At 36.4% G+C, this 27,777-nt stretch overlaps 2 protein-coding genes across 4 annotated transcripts in view; both read left to right on the forward strand.

Moving 5' to 3' along the window:
* Window positions 1-5,044, forward strand: part of LOC131788412 (histone-lysine N-methyltransferase 2C) — a 38,709-nt gene extending 33,665 nt beyond the window's left edge. For 2 of the 3 annotated variants that reach the window (XM_066173172.1, XM_066173173.1), the window contains exons 39-41: window positions 390-485; window positions 1,132-1,218; window positions 1,963-5,044. In XM_066173172.1, coding sequence (XP_066029269.1) covers window positions 390-485; window positions 1,132-1,218; window positions 1,963-2,055 — 276 coding nt within the window. In that variant the 3' untranslated portion in view covers window positions 2,056-5,044. The remainder of the gene's footprint in view (window positions 1-389; window positions 486-1,131; window positions 1,219-1,962) is intronic. The other variant, XM_066173174.1, reaches the window with a different exon arrangement.
* A 1,274-nt stretch (window positions 5,045-6,318) lies between these two features.
* On the forward strand, window positions 6,319-26,375 carry LOC131788414 (histone-lysine N-methyltransferase 2C). Its single transcript, XM_059105499.2, has 16 exons — window positions 6,319-7,070; window positions 14,190-14,747; window positions 16,066-16,119; window positions 17,231-17,259; window positions 17,957-18,111; window positions 18,984-19,071; window positions 19,483-19,577; window positions 19,819-20,109; window positions 20,879-21,104; window positions 21,516-21,620; window positions 22,246-22,303; window positions 22,575-22,740; window positions 23,428-23,542; window positions 23,935-24,101; window positions 24,262-24,394; window positions 24,766-26,375. Exons 1-16 carry the CDS (start codon window positions 6,623-6,625, stop codon window positions 25,000-25,002), a joined length of 2,925 nt encoding a protein of 974 aa, XP_058961482.2. The 5' UTR covers window positions 6,319-6,622; the 3' UTR covers window positions 25,003-26,375.
* The last annotated feature ends 1,402 nt before the right edge of the window (window positions 26,376-27,777 follow it).

Genomic DNA, 27,777 nt, shown 5'->3' on the forward strand with positions numbered 1-27,777 from the left:
CGAAGTGCTTCTAAACCCTTTACACCCTGAAATCGGTATGCAAATTCTCCCTATTGTTCTTTATACATTTCCTCAGGTGCTGACAAAAAGAAATTTGTTTAGCAATCGAGGGCTTCTTTAGTGGATGATCATTCCTTTATCCATGTTTCCTTGATGTGCGATTCAGGGGTGAAACTGTAAGGAGATATTAGATGCTAGTCAGTCTCAGGAGTCAAAGATGAACACGTTTCCTAAGACTTTTTATCTGCTAACTTCTCTGAAGGGAAACCTCTATTTTTGAGACAGTTTTCTCTTTCCGAGTGTGTTTTCCAAGTATGTAACTTGAGGAATATGGGTTAAAGATCCTTGTGAACCAAAACTAAGCAGTTTGTCATCTCTATTTGTTGTAGAATCGTGGTGTGTATATGTTCAGAATAGACTCCGACGCAGTCATAGATGCCACGATGGCCGGCGGACCAGCACGTTACATCAACCACTCCTGTATGGTAAGTTACAAGTTTGTCTGAATTTTACAGATTTAATCATTTCAGATCACTAACGATCTTGTGGCGTCTCGACCCCCAGCAGTGTGAATCATTTTTTTGCTCCGCACCGAACTTTTTGCGCACCTGTGAGAATGTGCTCTACAAACAAAACAACCAGTCAGATTTTAACCTCGGTTGTGATTTGCTGTGGGTTCATTTTGGCCTTGGTCGTTTAGAACTCAGTTGAAGTGGCCTTTGTAGAATGAGCCCTGACATTATAGTTTGCTAAGGTAGCACATCTCCGAGAGGTATGATTCAGCCGAAAAGGAACGCGGATTATACTTGAATGCAAAAAGCTGCAACGGACAAAGATTTTTGGACTTCAGTGTGGATTAAACTACGCTTGATTTCTGGTTACCGGAAAAATCGCTCCAAGGCTCTTTTTTGACGTCATTTCTCCGGCTAGCGAGAGAAACACCAAACTGCACTCACTGTAAGATATTGTTGGAAAATGAGACAACGTCAAATTATGGCATAAATGTCCAAGATAGGTTTAACACATTCCTAATTCGAGGATCGGAAAATGATTAAACGCAAACTTCTTAAGTTGACTTGAAAGTGTTGAGTCAGCTTTTCTCATGGCAGTATTTTGTGTTTTTTCCCGTAGCCAAACTGTGTTGCTGAAGTTGTAACGTTTGAAAAGGAGCAAAAGATTATTATTATCTCCAACAGGAAGGTTGAAAAAGGAGAAGAGGTAATGTTGTAATCTCGTTGATGGTATATCTACTTTATACAAGGTCATTGTTCGAAGCTCTTCACTTGAGTGCAGCTGTTTTACATGTCCGGGTGTGTAGGTCGATGTTGAATTCACTATTTACCGTTAAACTTGAAAAAACTGACGAGAAAAAGCTTCTAGTTTAAGATGATTAATTTTTTTCCTTTTGGGTTTATTTGAAATTGTGAGCACTTTTGAGAAACTTTGAAAAATATCATTGATAGAAAAACGAAGATTAACTCGCCAAAAGATTTTATTTTTGAAAATGTATTAATTATTAAGAGTGTCACACGAGTTTGAGAAATATTGTGGTTAGTGTTTCAATATCGCTCTTGCTTTCCTTCAACATGTCATCGTGCTTTTGGAACTGAAAATATAAACAAATTGGGAAACGCCTTTAAATAAGTATAGCCTATTAAAGCTATCTTCAACGGTTACGCCGACTTTGACATCAATTTCCCTCAAGTACCTTACAAACTTAAGTATGTCACGTTTCCTTAGCGGTTTTTCGCTGTATTGAAACCGACGATAATGCTTCCCAGAATCATAAGTGAACTTTCGATAGTATTATGTACGGGTGATTTGAACCAAACAAAAATTTTTATACTTCGTACGTTTCCTTTAAAAATTTCATATTTAAAGGAGTTTCCCAGATGAATTGGATTCGTACCTCAGATGTTTCGTTGTGCGTGAAGTTTATTTACTCATCGTTTTCTTTTGCAGCTCACGTATGACTACAAGTTCGACTTTGAAGATGAAGAAAACAAGATTCCATGCCTTTGCGGTGCCCCGAATTGCCGCAAATGGATGAACTAACGCGAAGACATTTTGTGTTTCAACCAGAAATTTATTTATCGTTATTTATTTAACGTGTTTCCCTTGACGGAATGTTCTACAGTTTTTGGCCGGTTCAAATCCTTTAATTTCTTACTCATTAAGACTGTGAGGAATATATATATATAAATATATACATCGATTGTACGCTGTATAATTAAGAAATAAAGTTTTAGTTCGCATTTTTTTCTAACACAGGGAAGTCAAACCGCAAAAGTTAAAAATGTCTCAGAAATTAGTCCATTCAGTGAACTCATTAAAATTGCTTGCCTTTTTTTCGTTTTTTTGTTTTTTTGGTTTTTTGGTTTCTTTCTTTTTTTTTGTTTGCCCTGAAGTGCAGCTTAATAATGACAATAATTATAGTCCCAAAATTGTTCAGAGTTTTTTAAAAATTTTACACGCGCCGAATGCGTGAAACATGAAATGTAGTGTACATATTACGGTATTGCCTGAAGTGAAGTTTTATTGAAAATGAAGAATAAATAAAGACGCTTAGAAACAGCTTGACAGTGTTTTGAGACAGCGCATTTTTGACAAACTAGAATCAGGGTTGGCTGGTGTGATTCCTCAAAACCCCTTCTAGGCGTTAAAGCCTTTGTTAAAATATAGCACTAAAATTTTAATTAATTCTTGTGATTTTGAGATCGCTGACAATATCGGCGACATGAAGGGGATAATTGAGGGCGAGCGGCCTCGAAGGCACCTGAGAGAATAACAAACTTAAACCTAGCAACTGGAGGTTGTTTTTAATTTTGAGTTAAGAAAATGATAATAATTTATGAAAGGGCTGTTTGATACTTGTGTAAAGTGACCTGTGTAAAGTGATCTTTGTAAAGCCAGCATCACGCGAATGGTTACATTAGTTTGTTCCTCCTTAGTCGTCGGCACGTACTTGGCTGGATTAAAAAGCGGATTAGAATTTTCTCTCCGTTTTTGTGGCGCTCCGCATTATACTTTACGATTCCACAAATTTTCGTTTAGGATAAGAGCTTTTTCTCTTAATAGTGTGTTTTAAAACGTTCACGACACTAAGTTATTGGTTCTGCGTGGTTTTCGAGTACAACATTAATTGCCGCAGGCGGACCAAAGTACTCTTGCAACTTTGTGGTGATAATAAATTCCGTTTCGTGAAAAGCTCCTCGTTAATTACTTTGCTAAATTGCAAATGGAACTAAACAAGCGCTCATCAAAGGAAAGGAAGTTTGAGAGAAATTCCGTGACAAAAAAAACATGGATTTTTCATAAAGCAATTTAATGGGACGTGATGTAAGAACTATGGGAAAGTTGCCCGCGAATCCTACGCTAAAGTTGACCGCCTATTTCCTCTCCGTAGACCTTCGTGTCAGGGAGCAGGTGTTCCTATTTGAAGAAGAGCGATATTTGACAAACTTAAATTTTGTGGCGCCCCGTTGACGAGGGAGCATGTTGTTGTTTAGGACAAGATGTCGCCATGCATTCATTCCTATTATCTCTGACAAGTCACAGAAAGAGGAGCAAAGATTTGCGGAAAAAGTCAGGGAATGTAATTAGTGCTGTCGTGTCTCTAACGGATGTTACTCGCTAAAATATTGAGGGAGCACTGACCACTTCGCCATGAAATCAATGATTGGTCTGTGATGTTATTTTGCAGCATTCTCTGACATTTTCACAAAAACTTCCGACAAGGATGATACTAGTTCACTTTGCCATAAAAGGTTCAAAAGCCATTTTCAATCAAAAGGACTATTTTCTGGTTCGCGCTGCAAAGAGAATATTTGAATTTCATTAAATTCTTTAAACTTTTACAAAACGTGTTTATCGCCGGATCGCATAAAAGTTTTATTCGAGCATTTGAATCTTTTTGTCTTTACAATTATGTCACCTGCTCAAGGTCGGAGAAAAATTTAGGAAAGTCATTGGTGTTTTCGTTACTGACACCTAATGGACTCGAAGAATATTTGCTAATTAATTATTTTGATGAATTGGTGTTTTATTTTCAAAATAAGTTTTTTTAAAATAAGCAAAGTCCAAAAAAAAATCTTCCCATAATATATATATCATTAGTATGCCCCGTGAGATTTGATTTTGTTGATGAAGTCGTTACATTCAGAGGATGTTACAAGAGTTCGTTTTTGTTCATTTGCCTTTCGTTCTTTAGAAAATGGCATTGATTTTAACCAGTTTTAAGAGGTATTCTGGAAAGTGAAAAGCAGTCTTGTAATTGAAGTATCTCTGAGTTACAATGGAGAGCATATCATGCAGGGATGTGGGTGATGCTGCACGCTGAGCAGAACAAACTGTTATTCTTGTGAAATAGTTTCCTATGCTGTTGGTGGTCATGAAGCACTAGTGGTTTTTTGTATTTTGTTGTTGTTGCAGGGACTGGAGAATTCGGAAAATCGGATCGTTAAATTTGCCTCTTTGTTTTCGCTAATTTTCATTCGAAAGCAAATTGTTATAATTTGGAAATTCAAAGAAATTTGAAATTTTGCTTTTTCTAGTGCAATTGTTTATTCTCACTATTGCATCTTGAATAATGAAAGCCAAAAAAAGGAATTGAGTAAAACTTGCCAAGATGCAAGAGTAGAAATAACATGTCGAATTCCACACAATTGAAACTCAAACTCAAGTTAGCATACTTAAATCAATTTTTTCCCTTTTTCCAGTATAAGTAATCAACGATGTGTTTATATTGAGTCATCATGGGTCTTCAAATGCATTTGTTGTACTACTTGTAAAGCAACATTTGGGCCGCATTCCAGGGCTTTTCATCTTCCAAGGTCCAGTTACGCAACACCGGAAATGTTCCCTTCCGGTGTACGTGGTACAAGCAAAACAATACCATCAAGGTAGACGACTTGTCGAGTTTATGGCTAGAAGCATACAGAAAAAGAATGGGCGCTGATATTAAGCACGCCTGTAAAGCTCCGCCATATTCACTTCCCCAATAAATTATTTTGTCCCAAACAACTTTGTGGATTTAGATACTTGCTGATTTGCCGAGTGGGCGCCTCCCTTACGCAAACAAAGGCCCAGCGTGCTAGCTAATAATGCATTTTACGGGGTTCAATCTGTGTTTTCCTTTTTTTTTAAGTGTTGTTGGTTGCAGCTTCGCAAGCGCAAGCCGCGGAGCTGTGCAGACATATTCTTCCAAGTCCCCCACCGAGCGAGACGAAAACATGGCCGAAAAGTAGACATACTCAAATTCCAGACAGACAAACAAGACGGCTAGACGTTAGGAGTCGGAACAGTCATTGAACCACCCAAAAACGCGATTAAAGAACACAAATTTGACTTAGAGTAATTTTCAGTCGGCGATTGAAAACGTCGCGAACGTGCTTACGCCACAGTTCGCGTGACAGGCTTAAATTTATTATCTTCATACCTGAAAAAAAACTTTCAATGAGCACGAAATGTTTTCTTTTGGCCCCGAAGAATTATTGCGTGTAAAAATACCGCGTAATTTAACACATGCAGGTGAAACAAATATAGAGAGACAGATAGGCCAGTTTGATTTTCGTTTCGTAGATAAGAATTTAGCTCTGGGACAAATAAATTTATATTTCTTCAAGAGTCACCTTGAGGATTTAGGCGACTCATTGGTGAACTGATGAATGGGGAAAAATTCACTTTCCTGTATAGAGACAGAGGAGCCGATATTGCACTGAAATTCAAAAGAATTATTTCTTTTCCTGTAATTCCTAGTTAATTTATATTGCTTCAGCTCTCACCAAGAGCACCGTAATTGTTATTCCAATAATCTTCCAGCTTACGTTGATTAAATGGACAAAGAGAGAAAGCGTGGGCGACTGAACAAATTATCCTAAATACTACCATGACAACTTGTTTCTCACATTTCTTGGCGCCAGCCGAATTTAGGGAAAGAGATAGAAATACGTGTCTAACATTGTCTTAAAAAATTTAAATGTTCATTGTTATCGCATAAAAATTATCCCTTTTTCCTCGCTTGGCAACTGAACATGTATTCCACAGTTTGCCATTATGCAACAGCTTTAAAATTTTAAGGTTAAACGTGACTTATTTAATTCAGGCAAGGTCTTATTTCACAACGAGTGGGAGGTGATGAACTTATGCTTTGTAATTGCGTATCACCAAAAAAAACGGAGAATTTTGCGTTTGTGAAAACGTGCTGTGACGCAGTCTATCCGTGAAAACTCGTTTGGTCTGAACAAACATCAGCTTATTCTATTTGGACAATTGTCATTAAGAAACGTGTCACCCGGTAATATTATTGCCATCGGATTTCCTACTTTCTTCCATGTCCTTCGCTTTGAAAGTAACCAAACATGAAAATACATTGTTTACCATTTCCTGTCAGTCATTTTGATTGACAGGAACGCGTGTAAGGATTAATTGCTATCGTTTTCTGAGCGATGTGATTGGGCAAGAGACTCGCCATGACATGACCATAGTAGATTGAATCTGAACATGTTCTGCGCATATGGTGTTGTTTGGAAGGAACGTTGAAGATAGTGGGACTTTGGGGGACGGAACCTTCTTGAATTTTGAACTATCGACGATGAAATGAGGACTATCCAGGGAGAGGGGAATGGAGAAAAGCTTAGTGCAATCGGCTTCCCCGAAAAGAGGTCCGAGCTCTGCCGATGCGAATCTAAGTATTGTGTTGAATTTAATGTGTCATACAACTTGCCATCGCCAAGGAGGCGAAACTGAGAAATTCGCAAAGAGAGCCATCGAATCTCTGGTGAAAAAGCTCAGAAAGAAATCAGAAGAGCTCGACTCCCTAATCACTGCTATTACGACCAAAGGATCCAAGTCGTCAAAATGCGTCACGATTCAGAGAACTTTAGATGGCAGACTTCAAGTTTGTGAGCGCAAAGGCTTTCCGCATGTGATTTACGCTCGACTATGGCGATGGCCCGACATTCAAAAGATGGAGATGAAACATCTAGAATTCTGTCGATACGGCTATGATCTGAAGTACGAGAGTGTCTGCGTCAATCCGTATCACTATGAGCGGATACGTAGTCCAGCCGGTAAGAGTCATGTATTTATGTTCTTTTTATTTTTTCTTTAGATACAGTGTAGTGTATGTTGGGTCAATCGTGTGATGTCATGTAGGGCAAAGAGACCAAAATTGAAACGCACGCATAGCGTACGTGATTGTAAAATTTTTACACCGCTGCCTTGATATGTGAGAATGGCTCAAATTATAGATTATTTTTTTGTCATCGATTTTGGTGATAAGCTAACCCAAGGGAATTTTTTTTATTTTCGTGCCACGTTAGAAACTAAAACAGAGTTTACTGTTGCATCTCGATCGGGGGTAATATTTTTGTAATTCACTCACGGTCATTGTTCCTTCCGACATATGATCGAATCATCGGAGTGTTTAGTCGTAACATTATCTTTATGCTTTTGAAAATGCTTACGGTGAACGCGCTTCCCGTTCGACAAATCCGGAGCTCACTCGCTCTTTCACGCTACATTCGTCGCACAAATTCATTAGCGTTAAACATGTCAAAGAGCGAAATGCTAATTTTCATGGGAGTGGGCACGCCAGTGTTTTCCTCTAAGCTTGGTCATTGTTTGGATAACGAGCCAGCGGCTATTTTGCATTTTTAATTTCCAGTTGTAGGTCGCTTAGATTTTGCCGGGTTTTTTCGCGCGATTTTGTCAGGACGGCCTGCCAGACTCTATACCAGACGGCTTGAACCCCGTATCACGCCAAATGAGTCGCGATCCTTTCGTGTGGGGCAGCAGAATTATTTTGTCTGGGTTTTGTTTAAGTATTATTGTTGGTTAGTGGTCATTGTCTGGCTGGAACGTTTCTTGTCTGAAAACGTCTGAAATGTCGTCTGCATCGCCTCTAATTTATTTTGGGAAGTGAATTTATTTTCGTCTAGACTTGAAGCACGCGCGCGCGCTGCTTGGAACCATTTTTCTGGCCAAAAACCGCTTTTATACCTCTGAATGTGCTTCAGTCAAGAAGTAAACAGAATCCCTAATTAGTATTCAAGAATGCCTCATCTGAATAATTTTTTTTCTAGTCTGCTTCGCTGTCTAGACGATAGCGTGAACGCATATAGTCATTTCGCGATCACTTTTGAGAAAGATTACATCGTCGCCATGTTTTTTAGCGAAAAACACGAATTGCGTGTTGAGCGCCGAACAGATTTTTAGAGCGCGGAATGCCTTTTGAAATTTAGAATGGCGTTTTTGACAACGCTTATTGTTTGTTATTGTAAATTTGACAATTCGAGTGTGCTATATTTTACCGAGTTTCGATTGGGGAAAATATCTCTTTTTCCTAAACTTTCCAAAGGGTCTTCCAATCGATTCTCTGAAACCTATTGCTTGTAGGATTTCATTCTTAAACCTTTTCCCATTAATAGTTCCACTCTTGACAAACAAAACCACAATGGCCACGTAGATGTATTCAAATTCCATGTTATGGGATTTTGTCACGTAATTAAAATTTCGCTTTCGGGCGCACGGCACGAAAACTTTTTTCGCATGCAGTGTTTTAAATTGATTCTGTTGGATGAAAAAAAAAGAGTTTTCACGTATTTTGTTCCCGACAGACTTGTGATTGCTTCCAAAAAGTGTGATCTGTCGGCTTCTTTTGTTGACATCATTTCGTGTTTAAACCCTGGGGGATCAACCAGTAGTACAAGCATTCAATTTTTTGTTTGACATTTTTGGTTATTTCTCTTACATTGTTGTGAACCTACAATAGTACGGCAGTTACAACTGATCTTTCACAACACAATGAATAATCACTGTCCATATGAGGAAGAAATCCTTTGCAAGATTAGTTCCCTTATGAGTGGTTTTGTGGTCAAATCAATTAGCATTGATTCTTAACCTAATGTAGTTTATTTTACCCATTATTTCAAAATTGTGTATTGTAACAATTGGTCGGTTTTGAAGATAAAAGATGTGTGGTCTGTTTTATAAATGAGTTATCTAGCGTGCAAACACCTAGAAAATGTGACTATAAGAAGTTCAAGTGACGTCCTCAAACACGTTTTCTTTAAGTTGCCCCTTCACGCTGAGCACACGTTTTTAAGATATTTCCTGCAACATGCGCCCCAGAAAACTTGCACACCCTGTAACAAATCCTACAAGATGGTGTTTGTGACTAAAAGAGTTTAATATAAAGATTGCTCTGTGCTTGCAGATGTCAGCATCTAGTTGTTTTGATTTGGCATATTTAAGTCCTTAACTTCATCTCTTGTGACCCTTGTTTTTGACACCCAACCATAGAGGATGAAGCGTTCAAGACTCCAACATGTCATGATTGGTTTTTTGACTAGCAACCTGAAATGTCTTTGTTTTAGCTGGTAGAACATTACTTGTATCATGTACGCATGGATGGTCTTGTGTGTTATTGAATTTTTTGTGGCATGTGTAAGTTTCGTACGATCTTATCATGGTATGATGTCTTCAGCGATTAGTATTTCATGAAGATTTTTTTTAGCATTTTATGTTGAAGCATTTAAAAGATTGTATGTTGTTTTTCTTTTTGCTTGTAATATATGTCTGTAGTTGTTATTGGCATTTTTTCATAGTGAGTTAAAAAGTGACCAGTAGTTTGGTTCCTTTGTAACTAATTTGTACTTAGGAACATTCTTGTAATTAATTTTTCACGATTTTTATTTTTGTCTATCTTCAAAGAGACCAGGAAACTCCAGCAACCAATAACTAAGTGATGAATAAATTTTTCTTAATTATGATTATATCATCTGAAAATTTTGGGTTTATTTTTCATATTTGTCGGCTAAAAGAGAAAAAAAACCATGAGAAGCATAAACAACATTTACAAATCAACACCTTATTATTCACTTTCATCTACAGGTGCCTTAATTGTGCAACTTAATTGTGGCTCTTTCTACTAAATATAGTTCTACCAAGCAATTTAGGTTGATCAGCTTCCATTAAAACCTTGTTTAAACTATTTTTGATGAATCATGGCATTAACCCTTTAAGTCCCACTAGTGACCAAGACAGAATTTCTCCTTACCCTATCAGACGATATCAAACAGACAAGTGATGAGAATAGAGAAAAATATCAATTAGGGGACTATCGGTTGATCTAATTCCAAATTCTCCAAACTAACATCACATGAATTGTATGGCAGACGGTTAGGAGAATTACTAATGAAATCTTGGGCTTTGAAGAGCTAAGCTGTCTAATTCTACAATTTTATTGTAGATTTTTTCCTGTTTTGGTGCTGTCACAGAGAGGAACTTTTGTGCTTTGAGTTCTTGACTTAAGACCTCGTTTTTCTCTGTATCTTTCGTGGTATTCTTTTTTATGTGGTGTAATGTGATATGATGTCTTTTCAAAATTTATCCATAGCCCATCCATGAAGGGTATATTTGCGTTTGAACATTCCCTCTTTTTTTAAGACCCATCTCGATTGGTATTCTAAATGATCCTTGTCAAGGTGGGATTAGATGTTTGTTTCAGAACTCAACTACCGTAAAACCAAAGTCATACTACAGGAATAGATAAAACTTGAGTGCGAGAGACTACTCCTTCCTCCATTATTTTTCTTGATCAAGTTTAGACAACCAGATCTATGGCTGATAATATTCAAGGTTATTTCTTAGATATTGATTGTGAGTGAAAGACACAAAATTTTTGTCTTGAACATGGATGGAGGGAAAGAAGTGTTCTTGTATTTCTCCTCCAGTAAATTCATGCATGCACACCCAGTAGAGAATGCAGTCAGTAACAGTCCTTCCTTGTTTACCTGTTAAACAACAGTGAGGATGAACCTAAAGGTCCAGTGCACAGTGTAAATGACCAAAGGAAACTTAAAATATGTCGTTGGAGTTGTTTAACAAAATGGAAAGTGTACATATTACATTTGCGACACGACTTGTTGAAATAGAGATCTGTCGGAAGATCATCCTTTCAAGGCACTTGGAAAAAAGCGGTCACTAAGTGGCTGGTAAGTTAAACGCAAGCCAATTAAATGGTGCAATATATCCACGCTTATTTTCAGCAAGCTTCTGCTCTACTTGTTTTTAATGTTGCTCGAATTTTAATTAAATTAAAAAAGGCAAACTCAGCAAATTAAGTACATTTGGTTGCCGATTCAGGGAAGTAGCGAAATGAAGTTACAGCAAATTTATGTTAATGATTTCTTTGCACTTTAAGCAGAAGTATTTATTCAAAAGGACAGCTGATGCGGTCACATTAAAATGTATGTAATCTTTCAGACTGTGACCTCATTGACACCAAATTTCATTCAAGCATGTCAAGTATTGTATACTGATTTTGAGTTCCCACTGCGATACAGATTGTGGCAAGTGTCACGCATTGCAATGAGCTCAGCTGAAAGCCAAAGTCACATTTGGCTCTCATTCATTGAAAGCAATTAAGCTGATAAATCAATACCATTCTACAGAAACGACCAGATAACCATGGTGTGAGAGAACCAAATGGAAATTTCATGGCTGATTAATGCGTCATGGATACAAAATAGAGTTGTAATTTACAGAGGACCTTTAAAATTTTGGCGAATAAACCAAACAAATTTAAATTCTAAGATTGTGGTTTTTTTGAAATGTGCAAGTTGTAAATTGGGCAGTACAATGATGCACAAGGGACATTTTTTATTCATTCAACTTTCACAATAATTCTCTTTGCCTTACACGCAAGGTGTGTAAATATACATTACAATGCTTAGCTGTTTTGTTCTGCTGTAATTTTGTATTTTGATTCACTTAAATTTTGTATTTTTCAATTGAGATGCAATTTGTTTCCTACACAGTCTAATATCAAACATCCTTCAACCACATGAAACAATTCTGTAGTAGTTACTACATCAAAATTATCAGGAACATAACAGCAGCAACTATACATGAGAAATAACACAGTGTCGTATTGTTTCTCTGTATTTATGCTTGTATGTGAATTCTTGATTTGGAGTCAATTGACCACAAAGTGAAGCCACAGTAAACACTCCTCGTACCAATTCCAGCGAAAGATTGATGGCTTTTAGAAGCGTACATTTAAGTTTCTTGACTTACTTCAATCTGTTATCGGCAGAAGACTTTGTTTGCTGCCATTCAAGACATTTTATTTGGTGTAATGTTTTTTTGGCAAAACTCATTGTTTGTTTGACCTTATATATGCCAAAAATTTGCAAAATTCATGTGTAAGAAATTTCACATTGCATACAAAGGGATTTGACATTGATTTAGATTTTCAGGGAAGAATCATTTGTTAGACTAAACAGAATCTTACACATCCAAGGTTCTGGAGAGTGTTGCTAAGTAACAAGAATAAGACTACTAAGAATAGACTACTTAACAGCTTCACTAACCCAAGAGCAATAATTATTTAGACAGAGAATTCTGCAATGTCTGATGCCAAATAAACATCCCCTTAAAAATTCAGGGATTACTCTGTAGCATCATGGATTACTGGTTGCTTTAGAGCTGTAGCTGTTTTTGAATGACAGCATGGATGGTTTATTTGCCGCAGTTTCTTAAAATGTACATGTTTTATGTGTGTGGTACTCTAGACTCCTTGTTACACACAGTGGTACTGCGTTGTGTACTATTGGATGCTTCTGAAAATTGATATTGCAAGCATTCAAAAAATTTAGTTTTGTGCCGAGTTTCATGTTAAGATACTGGCTGTCTCAAACACAAACATCATGTTTTAGAGCTTCTAGATAATAATATCACGCAACGAGGGATTATTTTAAGCCACAAGAGATAACACAAATATTCAAGACTTCAGCAGAAAATGGCCACTCAGAACTGTATGTTAAGAATGCAACAGTATTTTTGCTCATAGGTCAATATTAAAAACATGAGATATGGAAATCTGTTGACTATGTCATGGCCAGATAGAGACATCTTTCATCTAAAGTACAGAAATTCTAATTTTTTTTGTCGGTCTACCTACAAAGCTACATGCAGATGGGCATGTTTGCTTGTGCACATAGTGTTTATTCAAGCATGTAACGCTCAAAATTCCATGCTTGACTGGTAACTTTGTCTGCAACTTTTGCCCTAATGCATAAATACACAGATCATTTCTTTGTAGTTCATTTTTATCCAAGCTTTCCTGATCTGTATTTGTGTGATATGGATTATTACAAAACATCAATACAGCTCATTTACATTTTAAAAATAACTCTCTGCCTCTGATGAAAAATCAATATTAATATGGATCAAGGCATATTATAGAATGTTCTGCAATCCTCGAGTGACTTGTTTAGGCTCTCTGCCATTCAAAGAAAAGTTAAAAGAGGAAAGAACAGGTGAGAGAAAAGAGGAAGAAAAATCAGTTAAAAACAGTTTTATGCCAAGTTTTAATTTGTAACAAACTAGTGATGGGACAAGTCTTTTTCTTAAGCATCCTGTAGACAATAATATTTTCATTTTGATTTTTGCTCTGTAGAATAACAGAGCCACACAAATATTTTGATAGAGATTTTATGAAGGAGAATTGTTTGTTCCAGGGAATTCTGGAATCATAATGTATCATATGACAGATATGCTGAAAAGCGATAAACTGTCTGGTAGACAATGATATCTGATGTCTAGGATTTTATCACTGATTGTCTGGTATGAAACTAAAAGAGGATGCTATTATATTCATTTGAAAATGTCAGCAGATCACGGTAACAATTCAATGGATTCTTTTTTTAATAAGCACAAGGTTGTACTGAGCAAGAGTAAATCACATTCAGTGTTCTTGTAAACCTCAAGATGAAAACACAAGCCAACTGCTTAAAGATGGGAAGAATATCTGGATTATTTTTCTAGTTTGGAATTAGCCTTGTTATTATGATTAGAGCTCTTTGTCTGAAGTTGATATCTGTGGTTTGACCTTGAGAGGCTATATTCTAATTCAGTGTTTGAGCAGACATGTCTGTGAAATTAAGATTTTTGTAGCTAAGAAATATGATTTGCTGCAAACCATTGCTCTCAGTTCGCAGTTGCAATATTTTCTTTGTAATTGCCCACATCAGTGCTGTCTAGTGTCAAATTTTCCAACCTTATCAAATGAACAGCAAAATATTAATCATGATATTTTAGTTGAACTGCAAAAGAGATCAACAGAAAGAAGGTGTAATATCACATGCTACATATTATTTAACAGCTTTATTCTTTTCACACAGCGGCAACTCTTTCTGTTAAAACACCCTCGTCAAACTGTGATAAATGTGCCTTATCTGTGTTGAAAGAAAGTTCACCTCAACCAGCAACCACATATGATCAACCAAAATATCTAGAGGCAGGACCAAGTAACTCTTTACCCGGACCAAGTAATATACCGTGTTCGGCAGATCCATGCCCCATCATTGTGCGTAATCTACTTTGGCATGCTGTTTACCGACATCAGAGCACTGATGCTGAAAGTTTTAGTCGAAGAGCCATCGAATCCCTTGTGAAAAAACTGAAGAAAAAATTTTATGAGCTGGACTCACTCATTGTAGCAATTACTTCAAAGGGAAGGCAGCCATCAAAGTGCGTTACTGTTCAAAGGACCATGGATGGACGGCTGCAAGTTGGAGATAAGAAGGACTTTCCACATGTTATTTATGCTCGACTCTGGCGATGGCCCGATGTGCACAAGATGGAGATGAGACACAAAGAATTCTGTCAGAATGGTTATGATACAAAACACGAGAAAGTTTGTGTTAATCCTTACCATTATGAAAGAGTTCAACCGCCAGGTATGAAAAGATTTTGATGTATTTTTGTTTGTGTGTTTGTTTGTCATGTCACTGCATAACTTGTCGTTATACTGTGGTGAAGGCTCTTAAGCCATAATATTCCAACACATTGCAGTGTTGGTTAGTTAAAGGAGGCTTTTTTACAAACAAGATCTGGTTTATCAATACATGCATCAAAAACTCTGTGTATTAAATAATAGCTACATATTCAAGAAAAATGGATGATGGACTGCGTTTAAAATGATTTTTCTTTTCCAATTGGGATCTTACTCCAAAATTGTATTTTAAATGACCTTTTTAGGAAACATTTCTGCATCTCTGTTTAGTAGAGAATCACTTCATGTGGCATTCTAGAAGTTTTCTGACATTGCTAGGGCTCAAAATAATGGCTAGTCAACAAGCAATGTGCTCTCAAACTATAGTTTTTGTCAGGTCAACTCCTTTTATGACTGGACATTTTGTTGGGTTTGTTTAGGCATGTGAAGAAAGAATTTATTCTGAGAAAATTCCAAGATGAGAGCAGCATGTACAATAAAAACTTAGTTAATATACACATGCATTTTTTCTATAAAGGGAGGATTTATTTTGACCGGTTTGTTTAGACATGTAAAGAAAATTTTGTCCTCAGAAAATTCCAAGTTCAGGGCAGCACTTACAATAAAATCATAGTAGATGTGCACATGCATTTGTTTTATAAAAGGAAGATTTGTTGACATATTACATGGAGGATATTGTTCTGGGAAAAAAAGGCTCATTTGCAAGCAAAAATAAGGAGTTTAAGAAATGACAATGGGGATGCCGTGAACTACATGGGTTAAAATATGACGTTATATTTTACTTACGAATCTTGCAATACCCTAAATTCAATCAGTTTGTTTCTCTCTGTCAAAGCTATCTGAATATGGAACACAGCATTAAATTAAAATATAAATTTAAAAAATTAGCCATCGCTGTGCACTTTCTCCAGACAACACAAAGTTTTGTCATTTCACGTTGTTGTTTTGCCAAAGATGCAAAGAAATTTACAATGCACATGCACAGCCATTGTTCTGCTCATCAAAACCTTTTGTTTAGTGACTTTCATATTGCTGTTGCTGAGGTGGTTTTCTTAAACTCCCTATAAGTTTGACTGGACAACTTAGCCAACACCAGTTGGGAAATTATTTCTAGCCTTACATTGCTGTACCTCTCTAACAAACCTGTCATTTTGAAAAAAGTTATTTTGATAGAACTCTAGATTCTCCTAACTGATTTACAAGAAAATGTATATCAGTTACAAAGAGGAATGACTATTCAGATCTTGTTTGTTTGTTACTAGACTGGTTCAGAGCATCTCTATATGGAAATGTACATAAGGCACATAGTTCAGCAGGTTTGTAGATCACTTATCGTTGTTTTTTAAACCCTTTACACCTAAACATCAGTATACATATTCTCCTTACTATTCTTGATACATTACCTAACGTCCTGACTGGGAGAAGTTGTTTGACAGGCAAGAGCTTCTTTAGTTGGTGATCATTTCCTTTATTCCTGTGTTGCTTGTCACCCTCAAGTGGTTAAAAGATTAATGGGCTGATTGAACAGAGAAAAAAAATGGGTAATCGCGTTCGACGAAGGAGAACACATACTAATGGTGTCGTTTTTTACGGAAATCACTCTCAAGGGTTTTATGGACCAGTCCCAAGGGCATTGATTGTGGTGCCATGCGATTTCAGGCATTGGGCGCCATTTTGGACGAGCTGGCTGCCTGGCTATGTGGCACAAATAGCCTCGATCTCATGTCCAAATGTTTTCTTGGCTGCCTTGAGCTGTAGACACTGAGTTTTTTTTCTGCACAATCAGTACATTAAAAAAACTTTTACAAGAGATTGAACGCACTTTACTAATCTTTGATTATTACTGGTTATGAGATTATTTATCACTCTTTTTTATTGACACATTGCACATACCTGTAACTGAATTTTTGGAAAGATTTAGAATGACACTCCTCAACTCAGTTATAGCAGACGGATCACCATAACTAGACCGTGATTACAAACTCAACAAAGCTTTACACTGCTTGCTTGTATCGTGAAAATTGAGAATACAAAATTTATAAGGGCTAGAGATAGACTAGTGAATTGACACCACAATTTGAAATCTATCATTTGGGTGAATGGGTAGGAAAGGTCTTTGAAGATAAAATCAGTAATTGAAGTTACAAGAGTCACATTAGCCACATCCATGCCCAGGCAGGGTCAGTAAGGAAAGCATTTGGCACCTACCATGGTATTAACATGCAGTTTCACTCAGCTGGTGGAACATAACACTTCATAACATATTTAACAAGACTTGTTTGATCTTTAAAGTGTCTTCCCTTCTTAACATTCTTTCAGTCCTGAAAATATTTATGCTTATTGAGATGCTAAAGCAAAATTGCAATTATGTAATAAAGAACATAACATGTTTATTGATGAGAGTGTGTCAATATTTCTTTCCTACAGAAGTTGGCAACAGTCATAAAATTGATGAGGTAATCTTACATTTCAAGGTAGTGATTCTGACTTGGAACCAAAATCAATATTTTAACATGTGTACAGTGTATTCCAATGATACTTTAATTACATAATTTAAAATTTCAGAGTTCTTAGGTGTAAAGTTATGGGCTGATTCAGAAATCATAGTGCTAGTGAACTTCATTAGATTTTTTTTTATTATTAAAGATGAAGAGATGAATGTTTCTAGTTCTCAGGGAAATGTTATTTATTAAGCAGATAAAATGGAATTATAGAGTGTTTCTTCTTTTTTTCTTTTTTTACATGCACATGCATGGGTCCTTACAGTAAACTTGAAAAGGGCCAATAGTATTTCATTGTCTGATTTCCTGCATGACAAATGTGTTTCGCCATAAATATAATTAGCTGGAATGTTGACCATTAGAATTGATTTTTAATTGTTTATCTATTTATTTATTAAACCTTTTTCCTTTTCTGTATTGTTTTATTGATGAGCAGTAAAGTAGGTTTAGCAGGAAGGGTTCACAAAATGCATGTGGATGTAAGCTCATTAAGATTGCAAAATGTATGCAGACATAAGCTTGCAAGGATTGCAAAATGCATGCAGAAATTAAGCTGATGAGGGTTACAGAATGCATGCAGATATATAAGCTTGCAAGGATTGCAAAATGCATGCAGACACAAGCTCATGTATAGTATGCCATCTCTCTGCAGGTATCAAATGGAGCAGCATTATCAAATGAGCACAATCTGGGGGAGAAAAATAATTGCTTCTGCAATACACCAGAAGTTAGGAAGAGACCAGATATTCAAGAAGCAAGTTTTTCCAACTCAAGAATAAAGAGAAAACCTGATTATGAAGGAAACAGGTACAAGAAGGGTCTTTAAATTCTCACTTTCAAGATCGCAGGTTCAGTTTTTGTTACTAACTGTTTAAAAGACTGGTGGAGGCTTGCCCTCAGTAGCACTCCTTGTTGCTCTCTGCTATTTAGGATAATGATATAAAAAAAATAGCTTGTGTTATGATTTTCTCCAGAAATCAAAGGTTTTCAACATGTGATGTGATTTCCTATTCATTTCATTCTTTTGTTTGATTAGTAAAACAGTAATACTGTTAAAGGGTAGACATATTTGGAGGGTAGAAGGTAGAATTAGTGATAAAATCTTGAGAGTCAGAGAGTTCAAATTTTCAAAGGAATTTGATGTATAAGTCCCTTTGCTTTCTCTTCATTCTATTTATAATCTGATCCAAAGGAAGGTAAATTATTCTTTGGCATTGGTTCCTTTTAAACACTAAGCTACACTATAAAATGAAAGGTGGTTTAGGTTCTTCTGGATCATTTGTCAATTAACCATCATGGCATACAGACCCTTATATTAAAAACAGCTTGAGCTGCAGCTGATCCAAAGCAAATGAACTGTAGGCGGATTTCTCAAAAGCTTTTATTAATAACTTTCTATGTTTTCATCACAATGGAAGAATTTGTAGAGGTTTGTACCTCCTTCCCACAATTGCAAAGGTCTTCATTTGTAGCAGTAAATTTGAAATTCAAATGATTTGCTGCTCCATTGCATAATTAGCATTTGAGCTGAAACTAAAAGCAGAGCCATCCTATCCATAGTGCACCTTTGTGTTTAATGACAGTGAGCAATGTACACCGTGGTGGATTGTCATAAGCAGTTCAATAGTGGCAATCATCATTAGTTTTCACTGCTGAAACATTTCTCTCTCTCCTGTCAGGACCATGTCAAATTGTTCATCTGTAAGTTGTTCCAGTGACAGTGATCAAGACATTGACATTGAGGCAGATTCACCCAAGAGAGTTAAGGTGATAACACAATTTTCAGTAGTATGTGATTGTGCAACTCTGCTAGAATTTAAAAATGTTTTGATTTCCAAGTTTCTTGAATAAAAGAATTATTAAAGTTTACATTATACTTCCTGTGGAAGGGAAGTGGTAGTGTAGATGCCAGGTTAAGGGCCTTTGTGTTGTTACTGTGTGGGGTATAGAGGGTTGGATGAGAATCTTGGGGGGGAAGGGTGGGAAAACAATTTTCCTGTGTTACTTTTCCCTTCATGGTCTACAGAAGGTGGATCTAGAGGTTAGATTACATATTAACTGAGCTTACTTTCAACATCAGGGGTTTTGGGTCTTCATGAGTGGTTGGCAGATGATTAATCAAGGAGTTGTCAAGTGAAAAATTCTTTGAGTTATTTTTTCACTCTCTTTGGGTTTCAGCTTTCTCCTAGGGAGACATCTGAGACAAGAAGTCCAGTTAAAGTTGATGAAGGGTTGAACAATTTTCACAGCAAAATAAATTATCTTCCTAGGAGGTATGGTGTCCATCAGATATATTCATTTTTTTTGTGTGTATAAAACTTCACGGGAAAAAGATCTGCTTGTATTGTATGTAAAATATAAAAAAAAAATTGAGATGGATAGGCAGGATTTTCAGCCCTGGTCAACCCTAGTAAAAAGGTAACCTTTTCATAGGTGAAATGAAAGATGAATGTAGAGCTGGTTAATGCTTGAAGTCCAGATGTATGAAACTTTTGTTTTCTGGTTTCATTGTAGAGTTTGCTGTGCATTGTGTAACTGTGTGAGCAACAGTGTCCTGGGGCAGGGTGAGCTGATTTGTTTTGGAAGAATATCTGGCTTTCCAAGGCACTCATCAAGTCCTTTGCTACACAAAAATTTACGAGCAGATTATTCAAATCCTCACTATGCCATGGCTGGTGGTTCACATCCTCCTCACAGTAGGAGAAGTCCTCATGATGGAGAGTATCAAGATGTTAAACAGTATCCACGGCCATACAGAACAGAAGATGGTAACACAACAGTGCACCATGGAGAAGTGCTTGTCAGGTAAAGACACTTAAGCCTTTACATCCTAACATAAGCAGGCATATTCTCCACACTGTTCTCTGTACATTTCCTGAGGTACTTACAGGGAGAATTGGTTTAACATCAAGAGCTTATGGCTTTTATGATAATTTCTCATATTCTTATGACCTTAATATTAGAGGTGACATTGTTGAGATAAATTAGATGCTTATCACTCCAAGGGGTTGACACTGAGTTTTGTAGGTGGTCATGTTTTCAAGTCCACTTGTGAGTAGGCTGCATCCCTTTTGTAAACCTTTTCAATGAACTTGATGAAGACTTTCAGGGAGAGAATAACAAAGGCCCTATCAATGCCTACATAATATATTTCTGATCAAATTCCCACCATTTTATACTTGAAGCCTGAGAAGATTCTGTTCTTGGATAAAGCTTCCATATGGTCATTGTGAAGAAGTTCCCACACCAGGAGTTATGACTAATAGTTAATGACTAATAGAGCAATTTTCCAAAGAGTTTGGTCAAACCAAAACTAAACATATGTAAGCAGCCATTCAGAATAGAGGAAAATTTCAAAAAGTGGTAATGAGGACTTGAAGTCGAATCACAGAAATCACCTGAGTGCAATGAGAGTTTTCTTGATCAATCCCAGATGGTAGGGCAAAACCAGAGCAATTTGGTATACTTGTCACACTCATTCAAAATTGCTCTGTGCAGTTGGGTAAAGTATCTGTACTGACACTGTTTTCCAACTGCTTTTGCAAAAAAAAAACAACAACCAACCACAACACAGACCAAAAAGCCCAAGGGGAGACTCACTGAGCAACAGAAAAACTGTCCCTCCCCAAGAAGACCTTTCCTGTGTGGGGTTTGAGGAAGAACCAGATTTGGTTGACCTGTGTGACAAGTCTGGGCAGATCTGGGTACATGAAAGATGTGCAGCTTGGACCCTGGCCTCAATAGCAGCAAAGTCTTCTGTGGAATTTACTGTAGACTTGACAAATCAGATTTTATCAAAGGTGTGTTACTTTGTGTTTTAAACTGATTGCTAGGAACTCAAACACAGAATCAGCTTTTCCATGGAACTTCATAGATGGCAGAGAAAGCAAGGGCAGCTGCAGCCCCTCAAACAAAACTCTGGGGGGAGGGGAGGGGAGGGGCCACGGCTCCCATATTTTGGTGCAGATGTGACCAGTAGGGGTTAAAATTGGTTTGGCAAAATATTCATTCTCATGATTTTAGTAAAGATGGCACCATCAGGATGACACTTGGCAAAGTAATGTTATTAATAGCTCTTCCTCTGCACATCTGCCTCCTTTCGCATTATGACAACTCAATCACTGGAGATTGTGAAGAATGCAGAGCTGTTTTACTTCTCAAATTCAAATTTGATATTCCTGTAGTCATGTAAGTTATTAATATCTCTGCAGAAATGTAGCTATTGTGGCCGATTTGGTGCAAGTATTATATGTGAAATGTCTGACTGTGGAAGAATATACCATTACCCCTGTGCAATGGCTGCAAGGGCTTTTCAGGTTAGTACTGTGAATGTAGTACAGAGGGGTACAGCTTTTTGCATTGAACAAATACAGGCCATCTCTATTTTCTCACAGAGTATTGGTTAAGGCAGACATGGGCTTACACTGTTTATTAAGTAGAATGAAAAAAGTTCAAAGGATTGCTAAATTGTTTAATTTATCCCATAGCTAATTATACTTGGATTGTATCTTGGGAATGTGGCAGTAAGATAGTAATTGATGCATAGGACTTTGGATCAAGTGCATTGTATTTAATAAGAGTTGGAGGTCACACCGATGGTTGTAATTATGGGCCAGACACTTAATTCTCATTGTGTCTCTATTTACTAGGGAGTATGAATGGGTATTACCAAACCATCTACACATCTTGAATCTTGATCAAATGCTAGAGGGTGATAAAGCTTAAATAGAGTAGCATCCTGAAGACTGGGTACCACTAAACAGGGAGAAAGTCTTGACCAAACAGTTAAGGGTGTTAACCCTGAAATGGACCAGCATCCTGTGCAGTGAAGTGGCAAACCTCCTTGTCACCACTCACTATTGGAACTGGGATGTCCTCAGGCTGGATAAGCCTTCTGGCTTTAAGCTGACCTAACTGTACTTTGATACTTTTTAATTGCAGGACATGAAAATGATGAAGCTGTACTGTTTGAATCACGAGGATGTTATAAGAAGAATAGGTTAGTTCGTCAATTGTTGTGTGAGGGAAACAGGTGTATTAAAACCTGTAAGGGTAGCAAAACTGATGTTCTGAATTCTGACTCTAAGATCTAATTGTCTGTGCATGCATGTTGCAACCATAATGGCAATCATCTTTTAGTATTTGATGCTGATATATTAATTAATCAGTTGTGAGTCTCATTTATTTGGCAAGTTTTGGGAAAAAAAATGACCTGCTTGTGATTCCTTAGTTTGTATTGAATAGTTGCAACAACCTGTTATTTTTTTTAGCTTTCTGCAACAGATGCCAACAAGTTGGCGAGTTGTCTCAGCTGTTACTTTGCACAAGATGTAGCAGTCATTATCACAGTTACTGCTGCTCGCCTTCTGTCCGTGTTACAGAGTCTGTCAGTGCTGGTTGGGAATGTTCTCAGTGTAAGACATGTCAGTCTTGTCGGTAAGTTTCCCAATATCTGTTCAGTGGAGCTGCTTCTCTTTGGGATGCCTTTTCAGAGGGGACACAATTTTGTTCTTGACCTAGAATACTCCTGTAACTTTTTGGTCTGTCACCATCATTCGAGGTAAACCTGACTTTTCAGAGGAAAACTTTCTTTTTCCAGTTCTAAGGTTTTCCCCCAGAGGAATAGTCCACAGCACAATACTAGTTCATCTTTACTTTAAGTTAGGAACTCATTAAGCTGTGTCTTAAGAACGAATTGGCTTTTATTTAATTAACAAGTAACTAGCATCCAATTTCTTTTTGCAATATCATCCCTGAATCAGATATTAAAGTTTCAAGAATAAAGGAAATGATTGCCAACTTATGAAGCTCTTGATTGTTAAACAAATTATCCCTGTTGGCACCATAGGAAATGTATAGAAAACAGAAAGGGGGATTATGCATACTGATGTTAGGTTGTAAAGGTTTAAGTTCTGGAGAGAACTTGGTATAAATTCCTTGGTAAATTTCTGAGTAGTTTGTGTTTCATCCGCAAACAAGAATCAAATCTTTCCCACTTTTTCGAATTCAAAGTGGTCTTATTTTAGACTATTCGTATCTACCAGCAAGAATTTATAGGCGTGGGGAAAATTTAACCATATAATTTTCAATTATATTGATTTTACAATTATTTGTTTTTCACAGGAACACTTCAAGTAAAGACAAACTATTGATTTGCAGTAGTTGCGACAAAGGATACCATCCCCTGTGCACTGTGCCTGTTGCAAACTTCAAAGAGAAATTAGGCTGGAAGTGTGAGGTATGTTTGGCTTTTCCAATGAAGGTCGTCTAGCCATAACAGAGGATTATTTCAAAAAGCAAATGACAATAATAGATTCCTGAGCTTTGGGTGGGCACTTGGTATGTGTCTGATCAGGGTGGCATTGTGCCACCCAGCTTCTAAACTTGAACCCAGCTTTACAAATATTTTGCACTCAAGATGATACCCTGATGGAGAATTTTGTTTAAAATGTATTTGACAACGTGTTGTCATGCAATATGCAGCAGTTTTTTGTTAAGATATACTTTTTTAGTAATTAATTTAGTAACTAATTAATTTCAAATTTTTCCACAACCTGTGACTACTTGCAGACCTGTTCATCCTTATTTAGACTGCTCAGATTTTGTAATATTTTTTTTCCCTCCAATCAGAAATGTAGACAGTGCCGACAGTGTAAAACAAAGCAAACATCACAGTGGCACATAGATTACTCATTATGTGACAAGTGTTACCAATACAAACACAAGACAAATCAATGTCCTCTCTGCAATGAAGAGCCGGGAAATCAGAAAGTGATCCAATGTGATTCATGCAGCAGGTGGGTGCAAGCTGTGATCAGAACTTAAAATCTCAATTTCAATTTTAGTTCACTGCTAAGCACTTAGGCGATGAGAATTAAAAAAGAAACATACCATATTTTAAGGGGTAAGATTATAAGCTACTGATAACATTCCACTTTTGATGTATTGTGCCATCAGGTGGATTCATACAGTTTGTGACAACATCACTGATGACATCTACAGGAAGCTTGAAAGCGACACTAGTATCATCTATGTCTGCAAAATTTGTCGAGATGAAGTTGAGTGTATTAAGAAAGAGTGCAGACGAGAGGTACGAACCACTTCTCTTAAATTTACTTCATATGGGGCTTCTCTAGGGGTGTTTCAAATTTACTCTTAAATACATTCTTGGATATCTATATGAAATGAAAAACATTGGTGGAACTTAATCTTTCTCAATTCATAATTTGGTAAATGTTAGTCAGACTTAGAAAATTAGCTATTATTTTGGCTTCAGATTTTGAAAAAAAAAAATGTAACTAAAACTTCCTGCAAGTAGTACTGTAAATACAAAATTCTCTACAGGAATGTAAAAGAATTAAATAGTGATAGAGTATGTTGCTAAGGGAAATGAATGTTGAGTCCTAGGGATTGATAGTATAGACATCAGTTCACTTTCTTTTTTTTTTTTTTTTTTTCCAGATAAAGACAGACCCTGTTGAATTAGAGGAAGTTTCTCCAGTCACATCTATGGTTTTATCACAAGAAATGTACAGGGGACAGAGCACACAACCAAGCTCTGTTGTCACCACAAGCATGGCTTCCACACCCTTGGCCATGTCATGGATGACATCAGAGCCTGTCCAGTGGTCTAGATTGAGGATGACGTATTCTTTTGAGTATTTTATTATGAAGCAATATGGTAAAGTGCTACTTTAGAAAAAAGTATATTGAAAGTATTCATAACAGACGGTTGTTAAAGGGAACTTCACTTATGATGTGCGGTTCATGACAAAAAGAAAATGTCACAATTTCCAATACTGTTGTCCCACTTTTAGTTAAGAGATTCATACCACATGGGAGATTGAGGAATATTTTTGTCACCATGCAGAATTCTCCATTTGAATTTTCTTACCCTGCATTAGTTTTTGTTCAGATGCAAAGAAAATTATATGCTCACTTTAAGCCATTCTTCTACTGCACCATCTCATAATTAAAACTTAGGGTATTGCAGAGGTTTATGCGTCAAACCCTTTCGAAACACTGTGTTGAATACTTTCACTATATTGCTTTTATTGAGAAGCTTACATTTGGTTTCAAAGTGAAAATTTTGGTGGCAAAATTTTGGTTATTGGTAAAATGCTTTGTGCCTTTCAATTATGTAAAATGGTGATAAAGTTGGTGTTGTGTGGAAATCACATATCATATATTTGCCATGGTTTCAAAACTCCTCATAATTATTCAGAAAGTTCCAACTCGTAAATTATTAAATTATCCAGGTATAAATATTTATATATCACAAACATGCAGTCACTGAATTAACGCAAATTAATAAATTTACTACTGCAATACAATGAATGTTGCATCAGAAGGGAAGAAGACTTCCCTCACGGAAAACTGAAAAGAAATCTATAATTTATATGTCCAAATATTTTCAAGTCTCAGAGTGAAATCTTTTAATACACAATTACCACTGAAAAACACTATTTATTGCTATAAATTGATGAATGATCATGAACAGCCTGCTAAAAGAACTTTTTAAAGAAGGAATTTTATGTTTTTGATGTTTATAGGTTTTTTTTGTCATTGAAAAATATAACAAAACAATCCTGGTGATTTTCAAATTTGGTGAGTAAAAGTATTTTAGTTAAAAAGCTATAACAAAGTGATTGTCTGTCCTTGATATAATTATCATAAGGTATTACTCAAATTTTCCTCAAGGGGAGCTTAACTGTTGTCATTTTGGTGTTCTTTTGTTGCACCAACAATGTTAATGATTTGTGATCATGACAGATTTACCATTGAGTGGCAACCAGTATATGTTTAAGGTTGCAAAAATTTAAAATTTGATGTACATACTTATATATGCAGGTACATATATTTAGTCAAGTTTTTGTAGCTTTGGTTATCAAACATTGTAATTACTGAACTGGATAAAGCTGACTTGGCAAACTTATTAATACCTTGGAAATGAAGTGAGATGGTTAAACAACTTAATCAAACACATTCTTTTAGACTGATCAGAATTTAGATTGTTCGGGTAACATGGCCCAGGATGCTTCTTAAAAATGTTTGTTGTTTCATATATTGAATGTTGATCACTCTTTGATGCTTCCTTAAACTGAAGAGAAGAGTAATGATGTTGATATCAACTGTCCCTTTTTTGGCAACAACTGCTGAACATTTAGTTTATGCTTGCTGAGCACAAAATCACTGACACTTACTTGCCTATAGTAGTAGATTTTCTTCTAACCTTTAAACTCCAAGGGATGATTAACATGTAATTCTCCCTATAATATTCATAGCATATTATATAGAACTTACACCCAATTCACATATCAAATTTATTAGAAAATGTGTAGCAGGTAGAGGGGAGAATTAACACTCAGATTTGATCTGATTGTTAATTCTCCCCTCTAGCTACACATTTCTTTGTAAATTAGGTATGAGAACTTGGTGCTAGATCAAGGTGGCATCTTCTACCTGATAAGTTAGAATATTCTCATTACTTGTGGAATAATGTATGAATATTATAGGGAGAAGTTTCATGTTAATCACTTCTGGGAGTTTAAGGGTTAAGTAACGACCTTTGACCTGGGCTGGAACCCATTCATAATGCCTTTTTTGTTTGTTTGTTGGTTTGTTGGTTGGATGGTTACTGTGATTTAAACTATTTTGATAATAAGAATTAATTTTTGTGTAAATAATTTAAGGCATGTACTTTAATTTGTGAAACTCAAACATTGTCTTCTTGAGAGGTATAGGAGTGGAATCTGGATGTCATTTTACAAGTCTGTTCTTTTAAAATTCAATTGTGAATAACTGAACTCATTCAGTCTGAAGAGGATGACTAAAATTTTAAATTTACTACTGAAATTTACAAAGAGAGAGAATTATATTTTGAATCTGGGCTATTGAATATATTGATTTTTAAGTCTTATTTTACACTGACAACAATTTGGGCATTTTTTTTCCTATGCCCACCAATCCACTGTCGATCTGTTGAGTCAGATCTTCCCCTAACACACAGTGAAGGGATGGACAATAGATGTTTTGAATTTTCTCACAGGAAGTGGAACACTATTGCAACAACTTTGTCTCTTCTACAAATTTGTTTTAAACATTATATTTTATACTGTAGACAAAGACCAACTCCAGAAAATATCACAAAACTTATGCTAACATATGATCAAGGAACGATTCAGTGACAGGTCTCTCTGAAGAACTGATGAGGCTGTTTGATGTAACTCAAAATCTTGATCATCCCACTTGTTCAGACTGAATTTATATTTTCTTAATGAAGCATTGAAATTCACTTCCTTGAGTAAAGATTGACTTGTTCCCATGACAAACTGTAGTGCCTTGTTGTGTAGTGTGTCCTGGCTTTTATAATGCTCTCTCTGTCAATTATTATAACTTGGCTAACAACCTCTTTTCCTGCACAAAAATGATGTTATTTTCAGTTTTGTACTTTAAACACAATAAGAGTGATTT

This window comes from Pocillopora verrucosa, chromosome 10, assembly GCF_036669915.1.
Source record: "Pocillopora verrucosa isolate sample1 chromosome 10, ASM3666991v2, whole genome shotgun sequence".
NCBI classification, from domain to species: domain Eukaryota; kingdom Metazoa; phylum Cnidaria; class Anthozoa; order Scleractinia; family Pocilloporidae; genus Pocillopora; species Pocillopora verrucosa.